The sequence below is a fragment of the Struthio camelus genome, chromosome 26 (genome assembly GCF_040807025.1).
Source record: "Struthio camelus isolate bStrCam1 chromosome 26, bStrCam1.hap1, whole genome shotgun sequence".
NCBI lineage: Eukaryota > Metazoa > Chordata > Aves > Struthioniformes > Struthionidae > Struthio > Struthio camelus.
The window spans coordinates 7,627,928-7,649,012 of NC_090967.1; the positions used below are offsets into that span (position 1 = coordinate 7,627,928).

Below are 21,085 nucleotides of genomic sequence, written 5' to 3' on the forward strand. Positions count from 1 at the left end.
AGAGCTGATACTATTACCCCGTCCCCCAAGCTGGATCAAACACATTAGGGCTTTATTTGGTTCCAGCATCCCTTTAGACAGCATAGCTTTGATTTAGCAGGACTCCAGGATAACATATAACAAAGCTCTTCAAGGTTAAGGCAGGATCTGGAAAGGAGACTCAACCTCTGCTTAGGTTTGTGCCATCCTCACGCTCCCACCAGTGTTGCTTCTGCTAATGTGAAACTGGGAACTGAAGTCTGTGCAACAAGAGCAATAATGCCAGAGACCCCATCACCTTGGCCTCTGTCTCTGCAGAGCAGGGAACAGTGTTCATCTCCATTTGTAAAGGCCTGAACACCTCTCAAAGGTGCAAGCACTTGGCAAAGAGTCCAGTCTGAGTTAGCATGAGCTCATGAGACAAAGCTTCATGTTCTACAGCCAGAGGACCAGAAATGAGTCAGAGCAGATCAGACAGCCCAAGTGTCCAACTAGTAGGGAAGAGTTACCAGAATCCAAACAGAGGTGGAAAAAAAGAGGAATCATCTTTATTTGTGAAGTATGTTAACAGATGGAATAGTTCAGTGCTACCCAACAATAAAGATAACAGACTCCACTTAGCATTTGACTGCTTTCAGGCTTCTATGTCACACAAACATCAAGATAGCTTAAGCACAAGAATACATGCTGTTAAGCTGCTCCCCAAAGCACCGCAGCCCCAGTGTTCACTCCAACACTTTGCCCCTATCCCCCACTGTAGCAATTTTAGAAGAGACACTAACAAAACCCCATTAAATAAGTTAACACTAATCATATTTAGTCAGTTTTCAGCTCTAACACCGCCTCACGGTTGTTCAAGAGGGCAACAAGAGCAACTCTGGAGGGAGCCAACTGGGATGCTGGCCTGAAGTAGTATGGCACTGTGTGCGAGTCCAGGGGTGGTGTCCTACACACCGAGGAATGAGTTGTTCCATCACTCTTCCCCAAGGAACCACACAGAAACATGCCCGGCAGCCCTGCATGAATGACTCACCGGAGCATACCCTGCCTGAAAGCTAGGGAAAGATGCAGCTTTGCTCCAGGTGATGCACTGGGAAAGACACATAACTAGTTTCCTAATCCCTTCAGTCAGGTCAGGCCACTTCCAGAAGGTTACCAAAGCAGTTTCTTCCTGATCGATGCAAAACAGGACAGCAGATCTACTGGAAACACAGGCCATACCAGCCACCTCCAACAGAATAGCACACAAGCAGCTGTGCACATTTCACTTTCATGCTCAGGGTCAGCTCTCCTTGCCTCCTTGTATGGCCTCTTAAAAGCTAAGGTGGGGCAAAGAGGGCATTTCAGAAGAGCCCTACCCAACATACCCTGTTCTTCCCACAGATAAGGAACAGAAGTAGGTTCTGCTCCCACCCACTCCCTCTGTAACATGAAGAAACCTAGGACAGCCAGCCAGTGACCAAGACTACCAGCAACAAGGGATTTACATTTATAGGTAGAAAAACCCTCCCACAACTCTTTCTTTTTTTTAAAAAAAAGTATATTTTAGATTCTACAACTTAAGTTTCTTTAGAAAGTGAAATAACTGAATCGCAAGGATGCACTAGGATATTCGTGGTGCTATTTTACCAAAAAAAATTAGAAGAAAAAAATGTCCAGACAAGTTCTTCAGCTACACGTCACCTGGTATGAGAGAAAAAAAGCCAGTTAGAGAACCCATTCATGCCAGCAAGGCCGCACTGCACTAGAGGGGTTGATAAAACAGAACCGGACAAAGGCTGCCTTGAGTGAAGTTCTGGGCTGGGACTCACTTCCTGCCCAAGTCCAGAGCAGGAGTTATCAGGCAGTCCTGACCCTCCCATGCTATAGAGGCACACAGCAGACTATCACTTTCTTCTCTGCCTCCCCTAGTCTATCTGACAGAGGCCACATACACTGTTGCGCCCTGCATACACTCAGCTCCAGCAGCTTTGGCAGTTTCCTGGGAGGCTACTACTGGCCTGTGCCCGAACTTCACAGCAGCACTTCCTACTCCCTCTCCCCAGATACTGTGGTATGATGTTCGGCCAGAAGAGCCTCTGCCTACAGGGATGTTACATCAGGACCTTTCTGCTTCCTCCAGGGTCCTTTTCTGGCTGCAGATACTGCAGTCCTCTGAACAACTGATAAATATCTCCAGCGAGGTTCCACCTAGACAATCCTCTCCAGACTACTGCGTGAACCTTCCACTGAGGAGGTAGAGATGTCCGATACAGCAACAGTTCTCAGCAAAACCTCTGCCCTCAGAAATTGTACTCACCTGGCTCCTGCTCTTAGTTAGCGTTTCTCTGGCGGACATTCTTGTCCTTATGGTTTGTGGCATTACTTTTCCTGGAAAAGGGAGAAAAGGGACAGTGAGGAAAAAAGCTAGCACAAAAGCCCACCCTAGCCACTACTGGAATTCAGGTCCCAGTAACTAATCTTATCTTGTCACACCTTGAGCATTTCTCAGGACAATGACAGTTTTAGAGACCTTTCTGCCATTCTTAGTTTTATGCCATGGATGCACAGGCCACATTAGATGAACTATGGGGTGAAAAAAGGTCTCCCAGAAAGCTAGTGAGGTATCCCAGCACCAGCTAGTTTGTATTCAGAGCAGATTCCCCAAGGAATGTGATCTACCAGTAGGAGCCGGGCTTAACAGGAAAACAAGGTACTTACAGTGGTGCAGAACCTCCATCATCATCTTCATGTTCAGGACAGCACAGAAAGAAGAGAAAAATAGCATCATCAGGGAGGAATATGCAAGAAGTAAACTGTTCTACTTTGCCACCTCTTTAAAACTCTCCAAGGACTGGGATTCCACACAGATTACTGGATACTAGTGTCCATGCAGGACTGGAGCCTGAAGCAATGACAGCAAGCTGTCATCCCATGCAACAGAACTTGCATTTCACTGGGGATAGCAGGGGGCTACTTCCTAGCAAAACACTGCCATCCCCTTCACGATTATTAAGCTGCTTTTTGTCTAAGCTCATGTCCTGCCTAAGCTTAGATATAAGCTCCTGTTATGCAGTTGCTTCTGTTGGCATGGAGTAGGTTTGGCTCACAGGATAACCAAGTCTTTACCCTCTGCTCAGCAGAGATCAGGTCCTGCACTTCATTAATCCTGAGGCACACTTTGAAGCCACCCCAGGAGGTTACAGAAGTAGAAGAATTACATAGGAAAGTGTCCTGGACAGTCTCTGAAGCAGCACCTGCTGACTGGTAAAGTCTGTTTATTAATATTTGCGCTCTTTGCATCCTCAGCATGCCAGCCAGTCCTCCCACTAGGGCTTAAAATTTGAACAGAGCCACACATCCATGCAGTGAGACAGCACAGCTGCCACTGGAAATATCCCTTGCTCTCAGCCCTTCAACCCCATGAATTCAGATGGCCCCCAGATCCAAACACACAGACTTCAACAGCAAGTCAAGAGGAATCCAGGGAGGATGCTTCAAGAATGAGGCTTTAGGTATCAGCAGTACTGAGCCCTTCCTCCTCCCCATACATTTTGCCAAATCAAAAGACACACTGCACACCACATTCTTGCTACACTGAGAGAAGCACAGATAAGAAAAGAGCTCTGCCAACATCTGCCAGGTTGTGGGACCTTTCACCAGCCCCTTGCAATCTGCCACCTTCCAGCAGAAGGCTCCTATCATCTCTTCCATTTGAGAGAAAGCCTGGACTATGGAAAGGACTGATGAGGTCCAAGCTCTAAGTACTGAGACTGCCTTGAGCACCAAGAACTGCATACAGCTGGTGAGAGGATTGATGCAGAAACATGCCTGGAACCATCTTCTACTTACCATTGAGGTAGCACCCAGCAGCAGAGGAGGGAAGAGCGGAAAGGTAACACCAGCAAGGATATCACATCAATACACAAGCTAGACTCTCCCCCATCCCAGGGGGCAGGAAGTGACCAATTCACAACCATATATCCTTAAGGAGCAGCGTTCATCTCAACACTGGCTTCCTGTTACCTCCTCAAGAGGGCCAAAGCTACAGAGTGATGTGTAAAGCTCTGTGTTTGTAGAATGACACTCCGTCCTCACCCACAAGCACCTGGAAAGCCGAGCTTAGGAACTCTGGCCTCAGAGCCACCTGAAAGGGTCTCTGGAAGTTTCAGTATACATGCCCTGTCTTCAAATGTCAAAGCATTCATTACAGCCACTGGTAGATCAGCACTTGACTGGACCTTGACCAGGCAGATGTTATCAGAAGCCAGATCACTCAACACCCAGGCTCTAGACTTTTTGCAGATAGAACAACCTTAAGATAGAAGTCATCTACCCAGCCTAGAGCATCAGATGGCAAAGCATTTATAAGACTGCTTTGAGTGGGATTTCAAGCTATGTAGACAGGGTAGGGATATTTAACATTTAGCCCTCTGCTTGCCTTGCACCACCACCCTCAGCCTACCTGGTGTGCTCTTCCCTAGTAAAGGGCTAAGGTGACTGACCTCATAAGCAGGAAGGATACCAATCATTTAGGCTTCATTGTTAACTGGATCAGATAAGGGAGCAGGCCGCTGGGCTAACACAATGGAGATTCTAACAGATAAGGAAAGGGAGGACCCAGTGTTTCCAGAACAGAGTAAAGATAGCACTAGACTTTGAAGACGAGCCTGAATATGTGGATTTAAAGCCCAAAAACAAACTCAAGGATGAGCTGAACTTAAATTAAGCTACAGAGCCAGCAACATGGTCCTCGGTTCTGCAGCACCAGAAAAGCTCTACTGCATAGTGGCAAATCAACTTCTCCAGAACATTACTGCCACAGACAAAATCCAGTCCTGGAAACACTCATGTGAAGTACTTCAGGAAAGTACAAAGGAACTGGTAAGATAAAGGGGTACTGAACCTTCTCCCACTCCCAACCCAAAGCACCACTTGAAGAGCTGTCAAAAACAGCACACTGGCTTGCAACTTCCTGACTAAAACACTGAATCACAGAATCACTGAGGCTGGAAGGAAACTCTGGAGATCATCTGGTTCAACCCCCCTGCTCAAGCTGGGTCAACTACTGTAGGTTGCTCAGGACCCAAGCAATGGAGACTTTACAACCTCCCAAGAATGGAGACTTTACAACCTCTCTGGACAACCTGTTCCAGCAGTCACAGTGAAAGTGTTTCCAATCTTGCAGTGAAAAAGTGTTTTCTTATGTTCAGATGGAATTTCCTGTTTTGGTCTTTGCACATTGCCTCTCGTTCTGCCATTAGGCACACCTGAGAACAGTCTGGCTCTGTCTGCTTTACATCCTCCCAATGGATATTTATAAAGGTTGATAAGATCCCCCCAGAAGTAAACAGGACAGACATTTTCTCTTTAGCCTGATTATATTGGAAACAGGCTGAGAAGCAGCCCTCAAATTCCAGTGTAAGGCCCATCCTACAAAGGGAACTCCTCAGAGTTCGCGATGAAAACCTTTTGCCTGCATTTTACAGGTTACTTGGTCTCCCCAGAAAGACCTAACTCCAGGTGCCTCTTACCATCAAGAACCTCATCTGGCTTCCTCCTCTTCTCATAGATGAAGATGATTGTGACAAGAACCAGGACTTCTGCCACAATACCCAAGAAGGGCCAGAGCGCTGCCAGACGGCTGCGTACACGCAGGTTCACTGTAGCCCCACCAAAGCCAAGGGAGTTGGTGGCATTGCAGTGGTAGTCGCCTGTATCTTCCTCTATATTCAGTTTAAGAATGCGTAACTCTGTTTTGTTGCTACCAGACTTGATAATGAATCGACCAGAACCATTGATGATAGGCTGGAAGGAGGGATAAAAAAACAGCTCTCAGGGCAATGCTGACATGAGGGGAGCAGTTCACTTACCATGTATGGTTCTACCACTATCGAAATCCTCCTTGCCAAGGCATTGGGAAGGCTATTTTGAAATAGCTTGTTGCAAGGGAAGATGTCCTCCACCTCTTTGCCAGAAGGCAGGGTAGGCAGAAGGGGAGGAAGATGCTCTAGTGCTTACCTCTTGACCATTTTTGTACCAGATCCAAGAAGCGACAGGGGGGAAAGAGGAACTCTTGCAGGTCAGCACTCCTGTGTCTGCCTCATTTCCATGCTCAGACTTCTTGTACGCCACCACTTGGGGTGGAACTATGGCAAGAGAAACCAGACACTTCAGATCAGACAAAAAGATCAGACAAAAGATTTGAACTGCCCACAGTCTACCTAGCTAGTACCAAAGGAAGTTACCTAGAGGACTTCACTTCAGTTTGAGAAATGCATTATGAGTCTTATTCAAACTTTAGCACTTAGAGAATGCACGTCAAGCTGCTTTGAAAGGCTCAAACTGATCCGACCACCAGGTATTACCCCTCTCCCATGTCTGGTGGGCATGTGTCCATAGCAGCAGATTGATTTACTGCAAGGCCTAAGACTTAATCTTACAGACAATTTAGCACTTGATCAAGTGGAACTACCTCACAGGGTGAATCTGGAAGTACACAAGTACAGTTCCGCAACCCTATTGGTGAGGCCTAGGAACAGCTTTTCAAGAAGTTGAAAAGTTACCAAAGCAAAGTATTCAGGAAACTACAGCTTCCCCTCTCCCCCTCCCCTCCACCCCAGAAGGAAACATATGAGGTTACCTGATATATTCACTTGTCCTTTTATCATTGGGCTTGTTTTGTAGATGCAATCATACACTCCAGAGTGCTCTTCCATCTTCCCCTCAATTCTGCCAAGAAAAACAGGTTGTCAGATAAGCATGCAGCACAACTGACTGCTGTTCACAAAACAGATACTGAATTCCAGAGCCAGGGAAAGTAAGTCATGTATAAACATCTAAACAGCAGTCTCCTCTATAGGCAATTTCTCCTCCTCCGGCATTTATGTAGCACCATGTATCTACTACAACCCTGCTCTTTACCCCTTTCCCCAAACATTTAGGGGAGCAGAAGAGGATTTCATGTACGCTTGAGTCTGACATAGGCCTGTCAATTCACAGTGATCATTTAGACCACCTGATCTTGAGTTCTGAAGCCTGGAAACCAGCAGCTTTTACTCCCTACCCAAGTCACTCTTCTCATCAGGGCCTTTACCAAGTAGAAAAATTAAGACCTGACCGTTAGCTAAAACCAAAGCAGGAAACCAGGAGCAACAGGACAATACGGCTTCATCACCAGATGTAGTATCACATGTAGTGCCTCAGTAGTGCTGATTCCACGCCCTTCCCTCTTTTATACAGGCCACAGGCCTGCTAAAAAACATAACCCTGCAAAGTAAGCTACAGAATCAGAAGTGCAGCGGAGTTTTCTAGTTAGTTCAACACAGGATATACAGCCACACACCTCAGGGCTAAAACATTAGCCCTGCAGTTCAGCTTTAAAGCAGATAGGCAAAGAGCCTAGGATAACAGATTCAGAGGAAGGCAGGCAGAGTTAGGAGCTATTCTTCCCATAAAAGAAACTCCACTGGAACACACTGCAATGCAGTGACAAAGAAAAAACTAGGCTGGGTTTCTAGACTGATGCAAGCATAGTGAGACCTCTCCCCATTTTCATCTTTGCAAATTCACTGCAATGGGATTTAGTGGATTATGGTGCATTGCAACAAACATCTCATTCTGCAGCTTAGTAATACCCGCTTGAGAGAAGGGGCAGGCGCAAAGTTTTAGTTCTCTGGCTGCACTGGGACAACAGGCTGTTTGTTAGCTCTGCTGTGCATGGAGCTTCCCACTCCCAAAAACCACTCAGCTAAGGAATTGAGGTCACGCGAGGGAGGCTGGGTTATAAATACTTTAATCCTTGTTCAGCTCCCTGTTGCTATGGGGAGAGAGGCACGTCGGCACAGCCACACAAAAGGACATGATGCCTCTCCAGCTGCTGGGCCAGTGCCAGCCAGGCCTGACTGTAATCAAAGTGGAAAGCTCACTGCACTGTTACAATAAGGTTGGTATTCCAGTTTCTGCTCAGCTACAGCCTGGAAACAGTTTCCAACTGTAACTTGCAGGCAACTACTCAGCTTGTTCTACAGGGACAGGCTAGACTTTGAAAGTATACTTGAGGTACATACATAAAAGCCAACTGTACAGATAACATTTCTCCTGTTCCACACATGGCCTCTGGGGGAGCAGAGAGCTCATTTCCTTTCCAGAGCCACAGATCCTTAAAGCTCTGGGAAAACATCTCACTGCACTGATGTCAATGCTGCAGAAAGCCAAGTGCTCATGTTCTCCAGACAGCAGGCCAGCCAAGCAGGCAGCCCTAGCCACCTGGCACCTACCTGGTGCTGCTGAATCCAATAGAAACTCACCTAGCCCGGCAGAACATGGGCAGGAAAACTTTAAGTAGCAGTACTTTTCAATTTATTAAGAGGGCATGGTGGCCTATTCACTTTCCCTTCTTCCTCCTTTCTGCCCCCTCCTCCCCAAAAAGGAAATGCTGGGCCTTAGCAAACCTTTATTTTGCTCATGTTCTGAAGTTCCAAAGTTTATATTTTATGCAAGACTGTATGTGACAGTCCTTCGGTTTAGGTTCAACTGATATGAAACATTAGCCGTTTCTGGTAAAATAACTGTCCCTTGCGTACAGACATATTCTTATCTGGCCTTGCCCCCGACACTTACGTGTAACTGGTGAAAGCATTCGATTCCGTGTCCGTTTGAAGTATCTTGTCTCCTCTCATCCACTCATGGCCCTCAATGGAAGCGTAAGGCGTAGTCATGTTACAGGAGAGGACCAGTTTGCCAGAATTGACAGTTACGAGAGTTACGATGTTTGGACCTGCATTTGTAAATTCAGCTGAAGTTAACATGTGCTATTCCAGAGGTTATACACCTCCCCAAGAACCTTTAAGGCAAATATTTCCCAAAAAATACAGCTCCTTGTCTCCACCATAGCTTTCTACTTACCTTCTTAAATCAGATTCCTACCAGGACTGATGATACCAGCACAGGACAGAGTTGAAAGCCCGATGACTAGGGCCTGATGGCACTTAGCAACAATAGGATACTGACCCTACAGCTGCTACCACCACGGTCAGGATCACTGCCATGCACTCAACAGTTTTGAGCCTCCTGCTATCTCTACAATGGGTGCAGTTCATATATTGCAATGGAGCTAAGTGCTCAAATAAGCAATGAAAAAGGTCACACTGAAGGGTTTCATGAACCATTTTAGCACTCGCTGCATGTTAGCACCTTCCAGAATTTGAGCAGATCTGAACATCTCCAGGTAGCATAATTGAGGACAGCAGTCAAGACACTTTCGTCAGGAGCAACAAATATGACAGTATGCAAGCAATATGCACACCACCTGATACAGCTCAAGAATTTATAGCTATATTTATTCCAATGAGAACCTATGTAGCCATGATTCCAAAAGGTCCTAGATCTCCATTATGCAACATAAGATTACTCAGACACTTCTACTTGTAAGAGGTAAGTCCAAGAAAATAGCTGTCATTAGTAGAGCCATTATACAGCCCTGTGACACTTTAGGTTTCCTACCCTCCCACCCATTTGCACTTTTTTGGAAGGAATAATTTTTACACAGGGCTGAAAGGCATTTTGTTTCTCCTCCTACCCAACAAATTCCCCCGGAAGAAAAATCTGCTGGAACTTTGTATTTCCTAGTACATTTAAGCTGAGGAAAATGTTAGTAATTTTGCTCCATTAACTTCAGGATTCACGACAGGATCTTAGCAGGATGTTAAATTCCCTCAAACTAGTTCAGGTTTCTATTATTGGGAAAGAAGCAGCCTCTTAGCTCAAGAGTTCAACTTTCAGCTCTGCAAGTAGAGGGAGTCTGGTCACTTCCACAGTACAAGCAACTTAATCACATTCAGTGTCACACACAGACACGGCCATTTCAAAAATGGTTGCTTCACAAGAAACTAAAAGCAGATTTTGATCCCCACAGCTTGTAACACTAGCAAGAAAGCGAGCTTAAAGCAAGACGTTCACAGGAGCAGAAGCTGTAATGAGCTGTAGGGCAGGGCTGGTTTGTCAGTGGTGGTTAAGGCAGAGTCTACCAGCAGAATCAAAATTCTTAATTCTGCAAGCCGGCACTAGGACACGGAGGCACTTAAGCAGTATGTTCTACTGTCTTGGGCTCTGGAAAAGGTATAGGATTGCTGCATGGTGTTTTGGTTGGGAAGTCACAACCCTTTTTGAGCAGGGCCACTTCGGATCAAGTCACAGGTGGTGAGGGAGATCACAGGAGGGTAGGAGTCTCAGTTCTACAGCCAGGATGGGAAGGTGAAGGGAACTTTCAGGAAGTCACAGGACACAGGTGCAGGGGTGAGCATGGCAAGAGACTCAAGACATCAGTGTCCGAGCAAGTGCCAAGGCCTCAGTATGGCCACTCACGTTCGATGACAAAAACGTTAGCCTGGGAACGGATCCACTTGACTTTGGGGCTCTTCGACAAGTGGTTGCGGTCAGGGTCGTTGCTAGCCCGGCACTCGTACATGCCCGAATCGTCGATTGAGAGGTTTGCGATGTAGATGGTACTGGTAGAGTGCAGGTTGTAGGTGGCGTTGATTTTGACACGGTCCTGCCGTGCACCATCCCAAAGCTGAGCATAGGTCTCATTTGGTTCGCTTCCCTCAAACCACCACTGGATCTCAGGAATAGGATTGCCAATTGCCTCGCAGTACAATTCGACGCTGTCCTGAGTCAGTCTCTTTTGAGACAGCGGTGACTTTACAAAACCAGCTATGAGTTGAAGAGGTATTAGTGCAAAGTGTTAGTGCAAAGCAAGAATTCAACCTCTACAAGGAAAAAATTTCAGCCACTGAGAAGATGGAACATAACTCTTCAGAGTAGCATACTCTCCCAGCTCCCTCCCCTCTACAATCCATAAGCTATCTCCAGCTACACAGTCAACTGCCCCATGCCGTGTCTACAGCCAACAACACTTTTCGCCACTCTGATGCAAAACCAGAGCTTGCAGAACAGCCACACTTACAAACACTAGCTGCATGAGCAGAGAAATACGAGGCAGGAAGAGAAAGAACAATGATAACGTTCCAGATATTCAAGAATTGCATTCAGTGGGCTGTAGCTGCGTCAGTGGAAGTTTGATAACTACTCCAGCCACAGAATTAAGTTTCAAGCTCAAAGTTACCAGCCCTGATCATTGTTACCTCATTACCTTGGTTAAGTTCTGCTCAATGGTCTCTGTCTGGGAATACAGAGAGCCTATTTGCAATACTGATTGAATTCCATTGTGATGTTAGTTATCAGCTACTTAACCAGCAGTCACTGAATTGCATCCTTTCTGTCACAGTCTGCATTACAAACATGATGCTCACACTGGGTCGGACCAAGTATCTCTCTAGCCTAGTACCCAGATTCCAGAGGCGACGAGCTAGACACGCCTGCAATACTTCTTTCACACTCCTCCCTGTCTCCAAGCATTTTCAGCTCAGGATGTAAACTTCAATGGATTTTTGTTCCAACAGCTTATCCAGTCTCTCCTGTCCCCCCAAAATTTTAGTATCTGCTATATTCTGAAAAGGAGGTCCACAGGTCTGCCAAAATCTCTGTTGCATATTGCAGTAAAAGGCTGGCAGCAGCAAGACAGCATCATCTAGTATGCGTTCCACTGTAAAAAGGACACAAAGAAAGCAGCCACACAAGCCTGGTGAACTAGCAATCCTACACTGGCCTCCCTACTCTGACACACTGAAGGTCAGAACATTTTGTGCATACAAACGTTCACACTACAGAGACATAGCTCCCCACTCGCCCGCAGAGAGGGGCATGTCAGTCCCTCCCTGAGCTTTACGCGCCCAAAGTCAGTTGATCTCATTTGAGACCTGGCCAGAGCCTGGCACTCATCCTGTCACTACGTGGTGACTAGATGATGTTGGGCATTGTTACACTTATGGTACCATTTGCCTGCCTCATCTGCCAGCCTTCATTGCACTGCAAGATCTGTTCTCCTTCACGTTCGCACATGCTTGCTTAGTCATCCTGCTCACTAAGATGCAAGTCAGATACTTCTAAATACAATATTCAAGACAGCTGCAATTTCTGAGAGCATCTTGCAGTCTGCAAGATGTCACAAGCCAGGTTAAGAAATCTGTAATATTCGTTGTAATACAAACAACGAAATTATACTTTCTTCATCCCAGGCAAGCTAAATTAATAACACAGATTAAAAAAACATGAGAGACAGCTACAGGCTAAAACTACAGTATTTTTCAAATTGCTCTTGTGCTCAGAGTCCAGAGGGTTCAACTTCTGAAAACAGACAGTTCAAAGGTAAAGCCATAAGTCAGTGCACTGCAGAAAGCAGAGCTGCCAACCATTTTTAGGGCTATTAGCCAGATGCAGCACTATCAACTACGAGCAGCAGCTCCCAGATGTAAGATTGTCCAAATCATTACAAGACAGATGGGAGGAGAAGGCCCAAGCAGGGCTTTCTCCCCCCTCCCCCCGGGGGGGCAGGAAGGAAGTCTCTAGCAACAGCATTTCAGGAAAAGACATCATATTTGCGTCAAGGTTACTTATGTGACTCAATTTCAGCAAGATTTAAGCAGAGCTACTTAACTTTGCAACATGCACTTCCTGTACACTGATTTCAGACTGCACTACTCAGACACCAACAGTAGACCTGCCAAGTATCTACCATACCAAGAGTCATTCCAAGAAGTTAACTTACTCAGTAATAAGTATTAAGAAAGCTCTGATTATATAGATGCCCTCCACACACGTATCATGTCATACAGGCTTAAGAGAGGTGGGTTGGGGGATTTCTTTGTTTTTGAATGCCCAAAGACATTTTAATAAAAAAAATCTTTTTTTGCAAGCGTGGGAATAAATCAGCATTATAAAACCAAGTTTGCTCAAATCCAAGCAAAACAGAGACGTTTGCTAGGTAATTTTCAGAGGCCTACATAAATAATTTCCACTGTTTAAACATTTCTCAAAGGAAAATTTAGCCTTACACTCTGAAGCTTTAGAAGTCTGAAAGAACAGACAGGTTTGGACAAGGGAGGAGAGAGCTGACTCTCACCTGAGACCAAGACAGTTTTAAGAGAAGGCTGATAATTAAAACTGAGATATTTTGAAGCAGAGGTCTGTTTGAGAATAACTCAGTGGCTAAAAAAGAAGTCTGGTGCCATTTCACGTACTAACAACAGTATCAACTGTTACATTCACAAATGCACCATTCAGTAATATATTGGCAGAGGTTTTTAAAGCCTCAAACTGACTCTGTATTACAGAATTTGACTAGATACACTAGAATGATCTTCCTGATTTTTTTTTTTTAAAAAGGTCACTAGGGGTTCTAAAAGAAATATGGAAGTATTAATCGCAACTTCCTCACACACTGAGCTTCACTTCTAGAACATATTAGAAGTTGAATCCTGTTAAGCAGCTAGAAAAAAGTTAAACAGCCCACCAAGGTTAAACTCATACTGGTGTGGGATAAGCTGTGCTGTATTTTGGTGGGTGAGTTTCCTGACAATTTTGCATGCCAGTTTAGTTTTTAAATCACAAGCCTGTGATTTAACCCTCCCAATCACCTAATGTTGAAAGTCACAGAATTGACTACAGTATTTGTAAAAATCAGTCCCATTTTAACTGAAGCCTGATTTAAAGTGGGAGCTGCTAGTGATCAAGGTTTCCTTTACAGATACAAGCTGATTATAGTGCACTGATAAGATATTTCAAAGTTACTTGCTCCAAATTAGAAGGCACTTCATGCACAGCTCAGATAGTAATGTGGATCTGCTGAGCCTCTCTAGGCACCCTTGAATTCAAATGATAAAAATAACAAGTATCATTCCCTTTTCACATGGGATTAATATCCCCTCTCTGCTTTTCCAACACAAAGCAGACTAATCGAAGTCTCGGACGCTCAAGGCTGGGGAAAGCACCTGCTGAGTCCTAGGACATACCAGTACAGCCAGCATCAACCCACTGGAATTGATCAGAGGCATTCAAACGATTTCAAATGGTGTTGGGCTGGAAATTGAAATCAGCTCACAAAAGCCAGGCATTCCTCACAGAACAGAGCCAATCACAGAGCTGAGCAATTCTCCTGGGGACCGGGCAGTATTCGATCAAGCTGGACAGTGGCAAAGACAGACATGACCAGATAACACTCTCTAGAGTCACCTTCAAACTAAAAACAACCTCTCCCCACTGAGCAGAGGGAGGAGCTCTCATGGCACTCGCAGCACCCAACAAGCACAGACAGATCTCAGTGCAGTTAAACCTGGCAGAAACCTGTGTCTTCCTGCAGGGTACACTCATCCATGGCATGACCTTTGTTTCTCAGCGTAGGAAGGGGATATATGAAGCTCTGACACTTATTGCCATTTCCACTAATAGCTATAAAGCCTACTCTCTCTCAAGTTTCATATAACCAGGCAATCACTAAATAACCAAGTCAAAGGCAAGTGCTTTCAGTCAGTTCAGGAAGTCGGAATACTTTGTCCTCTCATGATCTGAGAGCAGAGTCCAAGCATGCACCTACCTACAGACTTGGGCCTCTACAACTTAGGCAATTGTTCTCTGCTGCAAGCTGCAAAGAGTTTTAACAGTGCAGTTTAAAAGGAACATCTCTCAAGAAGTCTGCTCTCTAGATGGAAGTCTAATGTTAAACACAGCTGAGAGGTAAGGAAAATCCTTACAGTCCGCTATTATGTTTACTTCAGCAAAAATAGAGCATTGTTACACACTCGCCAAAAGCAGGACTTCAATGACCAACACAACTCTGTTACCATTAGAGGATCTCAGAACAATAACACCCCTACAAAATAAGGGTGAGCTAAAGCTCAGGTAAGAGACACCCTCAAAAGGCACAGTAAAATAGAGACAAGTCTCTACAACTGCCCAGAGAGAATGCTGGACTTCAAGAGACAGATGACCAATAAGCAGCTACATGATTGGGGGTTTTTGTGTTTTTAAGTTCAGCCATTTTCCAGAAGTAACATTTGGATTAGCAAACCAGTGTGAAGTGATCTAACCTAGTACTCCACCATCCAAAGCATTATAGCCCTACAGACTGTTGCCCTACAGACTGAGACCAAAGGCTTGGCTGGAAATACCAAGCCTAAGAGAATCTACATCACTAGAAGGGCAGGGTACACATATTACAGAACAGATTGGCCTGTGAAGGAACTCTTGCTTCCAAGGCGTTTCAGACCAAGAATAGAAATAACCTTTTCCAGATGTCTCACTTCGTGTTATACATTAAATACTTTGTTGGAAGTAAACAAGGCAAACAGGAGAGTCACTATCCAGATTAAGCCAACCTCAACTGCAACAAGGCAAGTTTACAACTGGTTTCTCATCCAAAATAGACCACCATAGTACCCAGAAATCAACAAATACACAATTAAGGAAATTAGTCAGGATTACCAGTCCCCCTAGGTGCGTCCTTCCAGTAAAATTTCCTAAAAACAGGCTCTTGCATACTCTAATGAACCATTTTCTTCATTTAATTTGCTCATGGAGAGAGAGAAAAAGATAAAAACGCACAGTAAGGGAAAGAAATAAAAAGTTTCCCCTTAAGAATGATATAAAAGCAAGATCAATAAATGCACAGACAGGAAGCATTCAAAATCCTCACCAAGGCAAGTGTTAAACTCTAAACTCAATTCCCAACCCTCAATTCAATTTGTGTCAGCCCTCTAGAGAAAAGACTGCTCATTACAAGTCCATGCAGAACTTCAGTGTAGTGGAATGGAGCAGAAGTACCCTAATATGGGCAGTTTCAGGTTAGCTTATCAGACTTGCATTCCTGCATGTGGGTTTAGGAAAGAATGCTCCCCCCACCCACTTTTCTGTTCTACAACATTAAAATGCAACTCTGCCACAGAGAAATATTAGAGCCTAAAACCTCCGTTGCTATCCTTGGCTTTTTCAGGCACTTCCCACCACATCGCTTTCAGTCTTCACATTTAGCTCTACTACACTGAAGTAAGTTTGATACCACGCACAGACTAAGAGAATGCCAGCATCCGATAGGCTAAACAGTGAGCAACTCAAGCAAGAGACTTACAATGAAACAAAGCCTCTAACATCAGCACCTCCTGCATTAGGTCTAAACCAGAGACTGGAGTCCTCCAGGCAAAAGACCAAGCTGCATTTGTCAAGGCAGACTGCTCACCTATGGCTCTGGATAGCTAAATCTAGCAGGCTTCTCTGATGCTAGCTCAAGAAGTGAGAGACTGAACCATCAAAGCAGCAGCACATGCCAAATCATGGTTCATTTAAGGCTCTGCTTTTAACAATAGGTTATTGTAACTCTTAGCACCGCATCCAGGCTCTATCTGTATATCATAAACGGCCAAGAGACCAAAACCGGGCATTGTTTCCTCATTAGGGGATTATCAACTTAAAGCACCATGTGAACATCCTTAAGGCTTTAAGTCCTAGAGATCTGCGCTACTTCTCATAAGCCGCAGAAACCGGAGAAGCGGCTGCGGGGAATAAAGCTCCTCGCTTGTAGTTCAGGGGAAACACACCCGCGTCGCCGAAAGCGACACCCACCACGCTTGGTTTCCGCAGCTTCCCCCCCTCAGGGGGCACCAGCACGTGCGGGGGGACCGCAGGGCCAGCGGGCGGCAGGCCGGGGGCTGCCGGACCCCCGCTCCGGGCACAGCCCCGACTGGGAGCCCCCTCCTTCCCCCCCCCCCCGCGGACCGCCCCTCCCCCCAATCCCCCCCACCCCCCCCGCCGAGGAGGCCTCGCAGGCCTTGCAGGCCTCGGCACCGAGGGGCCCAAGCCGCCCCCCGCCTCACGGCCCCCCCGGCCCAGCTCAGGGCCCCCCGCCGCGCCCCAGGGCCGCCCCACAAGGGCCCCCCCCGCCCCGGCCGGCCCGTACTTGTCCCCGCGGCGCCGGCGAGGACCCCACTGAGGACGAGGAGGGCCAGGAGCCCGCGCCGACCCGCCGCCGCCGCCGCCATCATCTCCCGCTCGCGCCGCGCCGCGCCGCGCGCCGCCCGCTATAAGACCCGCGTCGGGTCACGCAGGCGGGGCGGAGCCCCGGGCGGCGAGGCCCCGCCCCCGAGGCAACGGCCACGGCCAATCGTGCCGCCGCTTCGGCCGGGTGGCCCGCCCACCCGGCTCGGCCTGGCCAATGAGCGGGGAGAGCTAACGGAGGGCTTTCCCCCGCCCTCGTCTCCCCTGCGGAGCGAGCCGGTTCGGGCCAGTCCAGCCGCGGCCACGCCCACTGCCCGGGATGCCAGCCAATCGGAAGGGCGCGGCCGGGCCGCCTCCCGCCCACCCGGCCGGGCGGCGGAGGACGGGAGGCGGGAGGGGACAAGCGGCCGCGTGACCGCCCGCGGGGCTCGTGTGACCGGCTCCCCGTGGGGCGCCGGGGCGGGAAGAGCCGGGGCGCGGCCTGCCGGGGGGAGCGGGGCCTCGAGGGGCCTTACGGGGCCGCGGCCTGCCGGGGGGAGCGGGGCCTCGAGGGGCCTCACGGGGCCGCGGCCTGCCGGGGGGAGCGGGGCCTCGAGGGGGAGCGGGGCCTCGAGGGGCCTCACGGGGCCGCGGCCTGCCGGGGGGAGCGGGGCCTCGGGGGGGAGCGGGGCCTCGAGGGGCCTCGGGGGGGAGCGGGGCCTCGAGGGGCCTCACGGGGCTGCGGCCTGCCGGGGGGAGCGGGGCCTCGAGGGGCCTCACGGGGCCTCCCGGGGCCGCAGCCTCCCCGGGGAGCGGGCCCTCACGGCGCCATGGTCCCCGCAGGCGCCCGAGCTGGGCTCGCCTCCCCGCCCCGGCTCTGCCGTGGTGATCCCAGCGGCGAGAGCGGAGCTGCAGCTGGGCCCGGGGCCCCGGCGCTGCTGCCCGCGTGCGGCGGGGTCCCGGGGGCGGCCCGCTCACTGCGGCGCCAGGCCGCCGACCGCCCCGGGCTGGAGTGTGGCCAGGAGCTTCGCCCGGGCGCGCCGTTCCCCCTTCGGGTGCAGCTAATCCGACCACCTGCCGGTGACTCAGCGCAGCGCCCGGCCGCCAGCGCGCGAGCCCCGGGCCCCGGCCGGCGGAGCGAAAGCTGAGCACGCCGCATCGAGCTGAGCCGCGGGAGCGGCCACCCTCGGCGTCGAGGGCCCCAGGCGGCGAACGAGCCTCGGAGACGCTCCGCTCCTTGCCAGCCCCGGGCCGACCGTCCTGCGGGTGGCCGGGCTGCTGCAGGAGGCAGGCCGTTGAGTTTTACCAGGCGGCTGGAGGATAGATGCAGCGCGGCGCGCATCTGCGCGCGGAGCAGGGGCCAACGCGGCGTTTTGGTGCGCGTGGCACAAGGGGGGACGGCTCGGAGGGCTGCGTTTACTGCGGGGAGGTGTGTGGGGCTGCGCAGGCTCTCCCCTCATCCCCCGGCAGCATCCTGATGGCTACTTTTGGGGTAGCCTAAAGCGTAAGCAGATTGAGAGGCCAAGCAGTAAATGCCGCTCCTGAGCCTGACTTGCTCTACGGCTCTGTAAACTCAGCATGAGGAAGGGAGAAGAAAGCCCTGAGCCCAGGTCTGGCAAACTAGCAAACACGGTGGCCAGACATCCACAACGGCTTACAGTAAAACGCTGCCCAGATGGGAGGAAGTGCGTTTGGCCGCTGCCAACGGCTGCAGACAGAGGTACCGGAGGGTCCAGGCTTCTTTCTGGCACAAGAGCCGGATCGGTTCAGCGGGACAGCGAAACCCTCTTTGCCCCATGGCGCTGCCCCTGTGCCCGGGGGGCTCAGCCGCGGAGCTGGCCGCCCACCCCTCCGGCCCAGCTGTCCTCGCCTGTTAATGGTTAATGTTTATGGCGGGTGCAGCGGCAGCGCGGTACCTCCTCCCCTGCGGCCGGAGCGGGAGCCGGTGCCCTTCGCCCGCAGCCCTCGCCGGTGTCTTCCCCGGCGTGTTTACAGACAGGGATTTGCAGAGGCTCCAGTGGGCAGTGGGGGGAGTGTGGATAAGCCAATTACCCCGGGACTGGCTGCGCCGCCGTCCCCGAGCCGCACTTTGTGTGCCGTGCAGGGAGGCAACGGGGATGGGGCAGCAGGGACCCCCCCCCCGCAGGGACTGTGGGGGGGGGGGGGATCGACAGCCATGCAGAAAGGGAGGTTAAAAATATGTTTGCAAGAGTCTCCAGTGCTGTCAAGCCAAGGACGCTGTGTGTTGCGGAAGGAGCGCTGCCGTGACTGCCCGGCGGCTCCGGCGCTGGGGGAAGCCGGGGCCACCTGCCCGGAGCCGGCATTCCTGCAGTGGGGGTGCGCGGGAAGAGGCACGGGGCAGCGCTTCCTCGGCGTGGGGGGCAAGGCAGGAACAGTAGCAGCCTGCAAACAACAGCGAGGCCCGTGCCAAGGTAAACCGGCAGCCCCTGGCCCCTGCCTCCCCGGGCCCTCTGCAAGGGGCCCCGGTGCCCGGCCGTGCGACGGTCCTGCGCCGAGGCACGTGTCCCCAGGACCGACCAGCTCGCCCAGCGCTCCCAGGCTGAAATCGTCCTGGCAGCCTCAGCTGAAGCGGCCCGATAAGCTCAGAGGTGCTTGGGGCAGCTGATAAGCAGGCTGGAGGGGCCTCCAAGGGGCAGCAACTTCTCCCTGCGGCTCTGCCCCGAGCCGGGAGCAGGATCTGCGCCCCGGCCCGGCCCTGAGGACGAACCGGGGAGTGCTCAGAGCCAGCAGGCGGGGGCCGGGGCCGGACAGGAGGGGCAGGAAGAGGCGAAACAATGGGGCCCGCGGCGCCAGCTCGGCTGCGCTCCCCACGGGGATGTGCCGGCACTTGCGAGCCCCTCCGCTCCCCCAGAGTGATTCTTCCTCCAAGTGCCGGGTCTGTCCCGGAGCAGCCTGCCCGGCTGCCGCTCCCGTCCGCCCGTGGCCACGGCTGCTTGTGGGGCCGACGTGGGTTTGGGCACAGCGCCGTGGGGCGCAGACGCCTGCCAGGCCAGCAGCGGGGAGGGAAACCTCCGGGGCCAGGGGAAAGGGGGCTGGCAAAGCACCTCCCCAGGCTCGGTTTGGCACCCGGCTCGGTTTGGCGTCCGTCTGCTGCTAAAAGCGCTGCTGGGGATGCACAGCCCTCCTGTCCTGGGGGGGACCCCCAGCTGCCCACCAGAGCCCAGTGGAGGGACTTGGGGTCTCACCCCGGGAGAGGGGCTCAGACAAGGGCAGAGCCTGGGGCGCCCACCACCGGCCGGGTGACCTTGGCAGTCCTTTGCCTTGGTGAAGTGGTAATAATCCTATTCACCGTCTCGCCTGGTTTCCTAAGGCAACAAAGCACACGTGTCTGCCGCGTGTGCTCACAGGTGTCCATGGAGCCCTTATCCAATTTGCACAACAGGAACCAGGGGGAGGTTTTGCTAATTACAGGTGCAGGGAGTTGTGTTGGGGGAGGTGGGGAGCAGGGGCAGGAGCCCCACTGGGGCCTGTGGACAGCCCCAAATGAGGGGTTTGGCACCAGCACGGCCCGGAGGAGGGAGCCGGGGAGCTCGCAGGTGCCTCGCAGCCAGGACGAGGGACGAGCTGCGGCAGGAGGAGCGGAGCGGCACCAAGGGCATGGCCCGCCGCAGCCTCGGCAGCTCACCCGTCCCAGCCAGGCCTGGCCTGCGGGCTGAGCCTGCACCCAGCTGCGCCTGGCACCACCGCTCCTGCGTAAGCAGGAGGCACCGGGGCCGGCAGGTGCTGCCCAGACAAGTCCTGCTACATACAGAGGTGCCTGCACCGCACGTCTCCTCTTGGAGGAGGCGTTCAGAGACCTTAGAGGAAAGGGAAGAAGGAAAGACAAAGGCTTTTTCCAGTGCAATGCAGACTCCTCGTCGCTGGAGGGTTTTGAGGACCTCGCTGGGGTTGCTGCTGCTCTGGGGCAGGAGCTGGACTAGGTGCCCCCATCCCCTCCCACTCACCCCCAGCATTCCCCCAAGCATTAGCAGCAGAGAGGCATGTGAGGAGCAAGTCTCACCCTCCTCTCTGCAGCTTGGGTGATCCACACACTTATTTTCCTCCCTTGCTCCACCTGCAAAATCCTGGGGAGTCCAGCCACAGCCACCCAGCCCCACACAGCTCAATGGGGAAAAACCTCAGCTGCTGTTGGTGCCCCAGGAAGCTTCCCCAGGGTGCACCGAGGCCGAGCCAGAAAGGGGCCCCTGGGGCAGGCGCTGTGGGTGACACTGGCACACTTGCAGGGAGAGGTGGCTGCAGGGCC

General features: G+C 51.0%; 1 protein-coding gene across 3 annotated transcripts in view; it reads right to left on the reverse strand.

Moving 5' to 3' along the window:
* Positions 1 to 505: 505 nt before the first annotated feature.
* BSG (basigin (Ok blood group)) overlaps positions 506 to 21,085 on the reverse strand; it is a 133,793-nt gene continuing 113,213 nt past the window's right edge. The window contains exons 2-9 of one of the 3 annotated variants that reach the window (XM_068919713.1): positions 16,805 to 16,877; positions 8,581 to 8,737; positions 6,602 to 6,690; positions 5,980 to 6,107; positions 5,493 to 5,766; positions 2,680 to 2,704; positions 2,279 to 2,349; positions 506 to 1,662 (exon numbers count right to left, since the gene is read on the reverse strand). In XM_068919713.1, coding sequence (XP_068775814.1) covers positions 2,292 to 2,349; positions 2,680 to 2,704; positions 5,493 to 5,766; positions 5,980 to 6,107; positions 6,602 to 6,690; positions 8,581 to 8,737; positions 16,805 to 16,877 — 804 coding nt within the window. In that variant the 3' untranslated portion in view covers positions 506 to 1,662; positions 2,279 to 2,291. Of the gene's footprint in view, positions 1,663 to 2,278; positions 2,350 to 2,679; positions 2,705 to 5,492; positions 5,767 to 5,979; positions 6,108 to 6,601; positions 6,691 to 8,580; positions 8,738 to 10,323; positions 10,666 to 16,804; positions 17,152 to 21,085 lie in introns of those variants that run through there. The other 2 variants (XM_068919712.1, XM_009680402.2) reach the window with 2 other exon arrangements.